Below are 10,629 nucleotides of genomic sequence, written 5' to 3' on the forward strand. Positions count from 1 at the left end.
ATAGGAGAAACAACCCTTGTTTTTTGAGCAGAGGACTCCGCTTTATGAGGAAATCACCTCATTCTATTTTAAACCCATACTCCCTTTATCCTTGTAAATCTTTAATTTTGCACATAAAAGTATGAAATCTGTGAGATGGAGATAGATATCCTTCCCCCTGAAAAGTGTACTGTCTTACCTTTAAGCAAAACTCTGCTGGACGACATACTCTGATTTTAAATGTGGAAGGAATTACATTTTCTGGGGCCCATGGTGGGCAAACTCAGTGCCAGGCTAGATTAGAGAGTGTGTGCTGTGACCCTTCGGTGGATATGGTCTTTCATACATATGATGGTCACTTGACCCAGAGGGGCAGTAGAACCTCGGGAGGTGACAATCAAACTTGAGTGCTCCTACCATTAGTTAGGCATAGAAAACCCAAAGAAAATAATTAATTCTCGCTTTCCAGATAAATCTGTTGTTAACATTCAAAATATTAGTTTTCAGGCTTCACGCAATGAAAAAATCCTTTGGTAAATTTAATGTTTAAATTCAAAGTTAGTTTTATGTTTACCATCCCAGAGAAATAGTTCTGTGGCAAATGTTATGTCATCAACATTCTTCACAATTTAACTCCCAGTATTAAAATTAATTTAAAAATAAGCAAGGCAAATGCGTTAATGCTTGCAAAAGGAAAGGTGCTGGATTTTCTTGTGTTGAACTTCAGTTGGAAAAGGATTTTTTCCATGCATGTTTTGAGGACTGTAAGAAAAGCATTAGTTAACCCTTACGGGTAACAGCATTTCTTACGTAGGTTCTGTGTCTCCCCAAAGATCTCATATAGTCTTTCTAAGATAAGTTTGATGTGAGATATCTTTAAATGACACGAAACTTCAAAAACACAAATGTAGAGTTATCTTCCATAAGAAAAAGGTTGATAGTTTCACTTATTCTGTATGCTAAATTTAGAAAGATTGGACACTATATGATAAAAAAATGCTGATTTTTCTTATTATATTGATTTTTTCTACTAAGTTAGCCATAACCGGCTCATTAAGCAGACTGCTCCGCAGTCTGTTTCTGCTGTCAGAAAATGTGTTCTTTTTAGCAAATTGGATGTATCCTTTTATTGTAATTTTATCCTTTGTTTTATTACTAGTATCCAAAATAAATAGTGCCACTTATTATTATGAAAATACTCACTCTCTTATTGAATTACTCTTGAAATATTTATACAGTGTTAAGCCACGTATTCAGCTCATTTCAGTGTAGTTAGACTGCCCATTAAGCATAGCATTAACAAGAGTAAATTCATCTCCTTAGAATGTGTTAACGTCCCCAAAGCAGGAGTACCCTATTTCTCCCTGACTATTTTCAGCTTACTGGTGGTATCATATTTAAACAGCTGGAAAGTTAGTTTAGCTTGGATAACTTTTAAAGAGAATTGGGTGGAAAAAAAGGAGAGCAGCCTATTTCAAAGTTGTTTTGTCTTAATGACCACTTTAATTCAATTGTTTTTACAGACAATAAACAGGACTGAAGAATGTCGGTCTGAAATCTTTGCCTTGAATGGAGAAACTTCGCTGAACAAGAAGTTGGCTTCCAGTTTGCACAGGCGTCGAATGCTTTTTTTTTTCTACCTTTCCCAACGAAAACAAAACAGTGTTTTTATGTGCTGTGCAAATGGTTCCGTCATGTAGTCTGACATTTTTATTTTTGCTATTTTTTTTTTTTTTTTTACTTAAGAAAGAACCCAGAGGAAAACCTCTGGGCTGACATTTCATCTGGACAAACATTTGAAATCAGAATTTACCTGGAGGTGTAGCTAGATTTATTTTTGTTTTGGTTTGGTTTTTTTTTTAACAGAAAAACTGATGATGTCAAGAGGGAGCAAGTTGTGATGAAAACCAATTGTCTTCCTCAAAAATTAAGCTACTCTTTTTCTCTCATTTTCTTTTTCTTCTTGTTTTAAATCTAGAGTGGGGTTTTTTTGGTTTTTGTTTTTGGTTTTTGTTTTTTTAAAGAAATGTTTAGGTAAGGTTTATCTTGAATCTTAATTGCCTTAATTTTAAGGACGTCAAAGGCTCTCAAGGCAAGCTGTCAACGTCTTGTTAGAAAACCTGAGAAGGAATTGAAACTGCTCACACCGGTGCTGGTGCAGAAGTTTAATAGACTGAGTTTTTGGGGTGAACAAAAAATAAACTGTACAGTTTAAAAGAAAATGATTTTCTTCTTTTGAAGAAAAGTTGATGATAAAGGAACTGTGGCAACTGAAAGGATTGGAAAAATGCTGGGACTTTTATGAACTTTGTCTTAAGTGTTGACAGAAGAAAAATCTAGAAGGCTAAAGCATTTTACAGTAAAGTTATTGAATTGAGAAAAAAACTTGCTGCATTATAGAGAATGCAGGGTTTTTTTCTTGCAGAATGCAGATTTTTTTATTTACAAAGCGTGATCGCTAGCAAAAGCATTAGTGCTTTTTATCTGCAGTCTTTTTTATGAGCTTTAAGAAGTTTTTAGTCTGCTTTGCTTGTCACATTGCAAAAACCTAGCTTAAGAGCATTAAAAAAACTTAAGTAGATAGGAGCTTATGGTCAAAAAAAGTGCAAAAAAAGCAATAGATAGAAGAAATTGTTGACAATTTCTGTAGTCTTTCCTAGTTGTGAACAAATGCAGCCTATGGATGGCCTATTTTATACCAAAGATGAAGTGACACCCTAACGCAGTCCAGAAGATAGAGGATTTTTTTCTTTTTTTATCTTTATTTGACCTACATGGCCGGACCAGTTCTTACTTTCTTGTTTGTTTAAACTATCTTCCACTGGTGTTTTACATACTGCATATGTTTATAGTGGAAATTTCAGAATAGTTGGTGTTAGAAGCTTGTTGATGGTGTGCTTTGGAGAACATCCCAAAGTAAAGGGGAGTGGGTTACCAACTAATCTGTCCAGGTGGGCTTTAATTTTGATGAGTTTTTCTGTTAAATTGCCTGATCTTTGGTATTTCTACTGAAACAACAGTCTTCCTTCTGAATTCCGACATACTGCAGATTCATTTCTTCACCTCAGTCTTTATCATCGTGCAGCATGCATAGCCACCTTAATTCTGCATTTGTTTTTCAGTGATGCATTTGAATTGCCAGATAGAGGCAAGAGAAAGCAAACTTGATCTTTGATCTCATTTTAGCTCTCCCATACAAGCAGAAATGTTGAAAATGATGTAGTATTGTCATGCAGACAGGAAGCTAAAAATTATTCTTCTCTGCTATGATTTCTGTTGTCTTAATATGTTGGCTGACAATCACTAATTAGTATGATTAGGCAAAAAAAGACACTAAATTGAATCCACTGAAACCTGTTTGAGGAATGACAATTATTTTCCATAGGGAAATCTTGGTTATGGCCCTCACTTTTTCGAAATAGATGAATGAAAAAAGGTGAGAAGCAAGTCAAAAGATGATTTTTTTCCTTAAGGAGGCAGAAGAGAAGCAGCACTCAAATGTATGCATACATACACATATATCTATACTCAAAAAATTAAACCAAACTTTTTTGAATTTTCCCCCTACCAGAAGAGAGGGGAAGCTTCATCACATTTATTGTGGTGCATTAGAGACAGGGTATCCGTTAAAAATAATGAAATTAAAACATAAGTATTGGATCAGATTCAGCTGCCCAATTCTAAAGAGAGATCTATGTTGCCCTAACCTGACTTTTTTGGGGAAAAGAACACAATATTTTTTTAAATTGATAAAACAAGATCGTATTTTTTAACATGGGGGGAGGGAAGGGGTTTCCCAAGTAAATGGCTGCTAGATATGCAACATAGAAAAGAGAGAAATGGGGGTTCAAATGGTTGTCCACCGGAGGAAGAGGGCCTGATTTTCAGAAGTGGTAAAACTTCTGCTTTCTCCAGAGTAGTTGTTGATATTCAACACTTCTGAAAACCAGATGATGCCAAAGTAAAAGAAAAACAACGTCCACAACATGTTTTCAATTCAGAAAAGAAAAAATCCTTCCGTTTCACACGCTGTCTCATTACTTGTTGCTTTTTGAGAGTGGCACTTGAATTTTGTCTTTGGATAAAGGTTCCCTCTTTCTTTGGAGGGCAAATGAGGGAAAAAAAAATATCGATCTAGCCTTATTTTCTTCCTTTCTACATGTATTCTCTTTCTGTGTCTCTGAATTCTTTGTACAAAGATATAACCCCAGGCACAAGTCAGTTAAATATGAAATAAACACATTTGTTTCTCTGTTAGTTCTAATGTGACACACACAAAGTCTCATTTACTATCAACAATGAGGCTACAAGGTAGCTACCATGTGGCTGATGAATATGCTGAGGTACCTTCTTGTTTCTATTCAGAACTCTGCTGCTTTATTTATACATTCAGAAACTTTTTTCTCATTTTTTTCAGCAAAGTTAAACAATCTCAGTGTTTTTTATTAAGCCAGACAGGCAATATGATAACATGATGCCTGTCACTTTAAAGTGTTTCAAGTGCATTCTGTATTAGAACTGTTCCCTTATTTTTCCATGCTATAATGTTCAATAGTGTTCGAAATCAAAAGAAACAAAGCAAAGAAGTAGAGGAAGAAGAGGAGGAAAGAAAATGGATCACTTAAATACAACTGATCATGTTACTGATCCCCCCAAAAAACAGTGAACTGGTACTTGAAATTCTGTGAATTGTAATCAATGAGGACCTTGAATATAAACAGTCATAGATCATAAGGTAAGAAAAAAAACTTATTTGGAACATACGAAATGATCAGAAAGTGTAACTTATTTGTAAAAGTTAAAGATGAGATAAAAGAGTACAGTGGAAAAGCAAGACACTTGCTGCATGAGTGTTGTCATAGGACAGGAATACTTGGTGGCCTCTGAAATCTGAAACTGGTTTTCTTTGTATTCTGGATAATAAGATTTTTTTGAAGGTTTTTTATTGTTATTATTATCTGTTTGAGTTTCTGGTTTCCTTTTTTTTTTTTTTTTTTCCTTTTTTTGAAGACCTGAATTTGTAAAGTCAATATCTATGTCTGTCTTACCAATTTAGCTTTAAATATCAGGAGAGTTCCTGAAAGGTTGCAGAAACAACTGTAGAAGTCTAAGGCAATGGTGCCTGGCCCAGAGGTCTAGAAGTAACATTAAATCCATAAGCTGAACTGCGTATGTACTTTCCATCACACCTGAATTCTTGTAAATAGTCAAACCTGGATGTTCAGGTTTGGTATTTTTGATTTTACCTGAAAAGAAAAATACAGAAGGGGTGTCATAAAATGATGAATTATGGCTAGAAAATTCTGAATACCTGGGCTCGTCACTTAACATTGAGGAAAAAAAAATGATACAGTGGAACTGAAGAGAGTGTTATATTTGCAGGTGCTGACCCGAGTGTAGATCAGGGCACTGAGAAGTCTGTTCCCAGTGAGATCGCTGAGGGACTCTTCTTCCTATCTGGCTCTACTGCTGGTTTTGTAAGCACTTTTGACCTGTGACAGTCAGGCCTCAAATTGTGAATGTCCTCTTACTGCCTTCCAGTGAAACAGACTCTTGAAATGTCCTTAGCTTGTGCTTACTTGTATAGTTCTGTTTACCAAGAGACTGCCTTGGTTGTGTTGGTCAAGAAATGCACTGTAATGCAGAATGAGGCATATCTGAGAGCAATTGCATCGCATTGTATCATCTTCTGCTATGGATGCATGCCAAACTGTGGAAGATAAAGGCTGGTGATTAGAGAAGTGAGGGCTTAAACTTTCAATGGGCAATGGGCTGGAGCATTCAAATGGATTTTTACTCAAGTAAAAATCAAATGAAGGGGTTTATTTATGTATGTATGTGTACCAAAACTCAGCAAATTTGAGGAAGCCTGCATTGTAATAAAGTTTATTTTTAATATGTCATAGTATTTGGATCTATATTATGTTGTTTATGGTACTGAAGGATAAGACTGATACTAAGTGTTTAACAAACTGCCATGCTTCATGACTTTAAGCTTGATGGTGCTCCTCATGCCACTTCATTTTAATGCTGAGGTTGACATGAGCAAAACAGGTTTAGGCATACTGGCTGAACTCCACCTATAGCAAGAGTCATGCTAAAAAGCGATAATGTGCTTAAAGTAATGAATCAATCCATTTGTAGTGATGAGACCAAATGTGGTAGTTGAAGATAGTAATGTTTGATACACACATGGTCAACATTTCCTTTCAAAACTTTATTTAACATGAAATTGGTCCAGATAGAAAAGAAGTGCCCGAGGGTAAGGAATTTTCCTGGTCGTTCTTGGTAGCCCACATGAACTAAGAAACGGTCATGGTGTGATGGAAATGCAAAACAGAAAACAACAAAGATGCTGACATTTGGTGTTTTAGTCTTTTCTGTTTAATGACAATTGACTCTAGTAACAAAGATACCTTTCTTTTCTGATACACATACACGCAATCATACACACACACTTTCTCAGAAGGAGGGCTGAGTGAGCAGCAGACTTCTCCTCTCCCTCAGTGGAGCAGATTTCTAGAATCTCAGCAAGCAGCAAAGATGCAGTGTAAGGAGAGTTATTTTTCCCTCAGAAAGAGCACCAACTTTTTCTATATTGCTTCCATCACCCAAATAGGCTAGAGTGCTGTATGTATCCCAGAGTTTTATTCACCTTTGTGCCTCAAAGCAGGCAGAAGAGACCCTTTCTTCTCCCCTTTATTAACATGTTCTTTTTTAAAATCAAACAGAAAATTATGAGAGAAAAGTTTAAAAAAAAAAAAAAAATCTCAGTGTTGGTTTAGCTTTCCATGATGAGAGAAATTATTGTATTTATTTCAGTTGTTCAATTCAGCTGTTAATTCCCCAACAGTGACAGCTGAGTTCTTTCACCTTAATAAAAATGTGAAATGAAGTGAAAAATGTCAGCCTTTGACAGGTTCACAAATCCATTTTTCCTTGTAGAGCCAAAGCCTGCAAGGTGTAAGCACCTTCCAAGATCTGGATCTGTTGTCCTTAAGAGAGTATCTGGCCAACATTAATTTTATGCCTTTAAGTGTCTTTCTCTTGGATAATAACTTTATGAATTTGGTGAAATTTACAGTCAGTTATATTTTTAAAAGCCCAAAAATACAGCCTGTAGAAGAGAACATGATCTGTATCTAACTGAAGCATTATTAAGTATGCTGTATGTCAGAGTGGAAGAAAATTATTCTATCTTATGGGGCAAAACAATTTTATGTAAAGCTAGGAAGCATACAGAATTCATATAGGAATTTTTAATTGTTTCCTTTTTAAAGGAGAATGAACAGATTCTGTCTGTGAGAAAAATCAAAGCAACTTCGAAAGCAGATGAACTTCCTATCAAGAAAACATGCATCACACAAATGGGACAGAGGTTCTTTAAAGCCCTTACAGACCTCACTGTAGCCAAAATGTAGAACACAGAACCTCTGTGGTACACTAAATTATGAATCTTATTTATATGGGCATCTGTGTGCTGAGGTCTCAGAATGTCTTTGAAAGATCTGTACTGCTATGATTTTTTTTTTTTTTTGATGTTTTCCATTTGTACCACAATCCTAAATAGCTGCCATTTTCCCACTCCTGGGGCTTTCTGTAGATCAGTGGATGTTAGGTTTAAACTTCTGTTTTCTTTGATGAAGCTTTCAATAAAAAAATAAAGAAAGAAAAGAGCTGGGTGACTCTGTTCTTGTGGCACCTTCCTGCAGAGGCTTCCCAAGGCTGTGGCTCTTGTCCTGAACACAGAGGGAGTGGAAAGGCTTTGCAGTGAAGTCTGCCCCCTTCGCGTCTTCACCAAATGGAAAGAAAGCATTGGAGGGACAGGACGGCTCTGTTGCCCTGTCAGCAGCACAACCACCCACATTATAAGAGGTGAATTACAGGAGAAAGCTTTTCTCACACCAAAGCTGAGTGTTTAATAGTAAGAGATATCTGCTGTCCAGGCTCTCAGCTGTGCACCTGCTAGAAGAATATTGCCTCTGTTTCTGAGGCTTATTTTAAAGAGTGACTTCAGGGCAAAAGTTGCTACATGGAAGACAGAAAATCTTTATTTATGGAATAAGAGCAGCCTAAGCAGTGGTAGTGCAAGCCATACTTCATCTTGAAAGGGAACTAGAAAGTAAATTGCCTCCTCGGCCACATCTCATGAGGAGCAAGAAAGCTATTTGGCACACTTCCCCATGGCTGCTTCAGTCATTTGTGTTGCCATGTGCATTTCTTCCCATGAGGGCTGTTTCTGTGATGAGGGTGAGGGTGTGCTGAAAGTGTCCAGAAACTACTCCCCAGCCAAGTTTTATTCACATGCTGGAAATCACCAACTCCTCCCTTTTACCTACCAGTAACATGGCTGTCTCCTTCAGCACTAAATGTGTTTTGTGGAATTGCCTGCACACTTGCTTTTTCATTCTTTCTGCCTGATGAAATATCCATTGGTGAGCTTCTCACTTCATCAACCTAACCAGGAAAGCCTGAGAAATATTTAGAAGATGGAGGAATGGGAGGAGGAAGCCAGTGAGAGTGTTTTTTTCAACTGCACATATGCTGAGATGTCCATTGCTGCTGGCTGTGATGATGGTGAAAGAAGGAGGAAGGCAGGAGGCTGAAGCTACAGCGTGCCTGACACTTTGAGTAGAAGCTGAGTAGGAGAGCAGCAGAAAGTGGGATGCTTCATCCCACCAGCATAGGTGGTACCAAGTTTATAGCTGATGCTCTGGCATCAGGTTGAGCTTTGTCACTTCCAGGATTGCTCTATTTCCAAGATAATTCCACTTCAAAGTCTACTAACAATGATATCACTAACAACTGTGGTGTTAGTGGGCTTGGTTTTATTGTCTGTCAGTTGCTTGGCTGTCTGCATATGGAACCAGGCTAAGGGGGGGTTGCATCATCTTCCACAGAAGTGCAGGTAAGAAGTCTTTCTCCTCTCCTCCTCTTTGTCCGGAGTCGTGTTTATCAGTAGTATGCGTCTGGATTTAGATTAGATAGAAGGAAAAAATTCTTCACTGAATTCACCCTGAATGAGGGTGGTGAGGCACTGGCACAGGTTATCCAGAGAAGCTGTGGATGCCCTATCCCTGGCAGTGTTCAAGGCTAGGATGGAGGGGGCTTTGAGCAACCTGGTCTAGTGGAAGGTGTCCCTGCCTGTGGCAGGGGGATTGGAACTAGATCCTTTAAGGTCCTTTCCAACCCAAACCAGTCTATGACTTCCACTGGACAAAGCCATATGCTCTGATTGTCACTCCCTGAGATTTCAGGGCGGGGTGGGGGTGGGGGAAACAACAACAAAACAGCTGCTGTAGAATAAACTGAGGATAATTCCATACTTAGCAAGTTTAAATACATTTTATTTGAATCATTTTAGGTGACCAGTGATTGCAAATGAAAAACAAGGTCTCAGTGTGCCAGTAATGATCAGCAAACACAGAAGCAAAGGGTCAGGAACAGACAGGACTGCAGCACAAGTTACTGAAAGTGACAAACCAACCAAGACACAAATGTGTCTGCCTGGTTGCTGGTAAGCTAGCTGCAGCCCTTCTCTGTGCCATGGGTTTTTGTCAGTCTGGTCCTCAGGAGAAAACTATGCTATGCAAAAATTTCCATTTAACTTAGCAGAGCACAAGCTATAGTGGTAATTAATGGGTAACAGAAGTGGTCCTGAGGCTGCACGCAACAGGGGATGATTTTACCAGGCAACTAGCAAGCCTGCCTGGCAGGGAGCATGCTGCCACTGCTGCACGTAAGGCAGTCATGTCGATGGGAGACAGGCAGGAGACAGGCAGCTCTCCACCAAAGCCCTCCCAGAGCCTCTCAGTTCAGAGAAACACAGACATGGTGAGCAAGGTTTGTTTACCAATGTTACAAAGTTCCTGAAATAAAATTCCGCTCTTGGGGAAAGATGCTGGGACCAAACCACATCCATTCTTTACAAATGCGTACATATAAACATCTTCCTAAGGCATACTCACGTTTGTCAGCTTGCTTTGCACTAGTACATCACTGAACTTATTTAAAGGGACACAAGTAAAAACTAAATAATCTACTGGGTACGTGCATCAGTTTAAATGGAGAAATTGAAAGTTGATCTAGTTAAAACGATGTAGCTGGTTAGTAAAGTTGAAGAGGCTTGTGTTTATAGTGTGGCTAGCTGAGGCCCTAAGCTCTGCTGCATTGAAATACTGCTGAAAAATAGAAGTGTCTGAGAAAAAGATAGAAGGCATGACTTACACCTATTATTTGACTTATTTCACCATTTGTTACCAGTCAATATATTCTCTATCTTGTGTAGAATTCAGCTGTTGATACACAGCCAACTGAAAATTGTGTAAGCTCCTTGAACATCATTCCTGTGGGATCTAATCCTTTGGTTTTCACTCACAAATCATTTCCTCCTTATTAAGAGTTGTGCTATACTACACAACAGCCCACTAGGATGCTCTCTTCCTCAGATAGAGCAACTTCTCCTCACTGCCAATCTCCTGTGAAATATTCTCTAGTGGAACACAGGCTCATCTGAGCTGTCCACACGATATGATTATTTTCTAGTTAATCTTGGTGATATATAAAGGAGGTGCTTGGCCACCACTGAATCCCTTTTTAGAACAGAGTAGGAGGCTGAAACAGGACTAGACAGATCTCATCAATTGACAT

At 38.1% G+C, this 10,629-nt stretch overlaps 1 protein-coding gene across 1 annotated transcript in view; it reads left to right on the top strand.

Moving 5' to 3' along the window:
* RBMS3 (RNA binding motif single stranded interacting protein 3) overlaps window positions 1-7,653 on the top strand; it is a 712,107-nt gene extending 704,454 nt beyond the window's left edge. Inside the window, exon 16 of the mRNA XM_030490138.1 lies at window positions 1,503-7,653. Within this exon, the coding sequence (XP_030345998.1) occupies window positions 1,503-1,509 (7 nt within the window). The 3' untranslated portion in view covers window positions 1,510-7,653. The remainder of the gene's footprint in view (window positions 1-1,502) is intronic.
* Window positions 7,654-10,629: the final 2,976 nt, after the last annotated feature.

The sequence above is a fragment of the Strigops habroptila genome, chromosome 1 (genome assembly GCF_004027225.2).
Source record: "Strigops habroptila isolate Jane chromosome 1, bStrHab1.2.pri, whole genome shotgun sequence".
NCBI lineage: Eukaryota > Metazoa > Chordata > Aves > Psittaciformes > Psittacidae > Strigops > Strigops habroptila.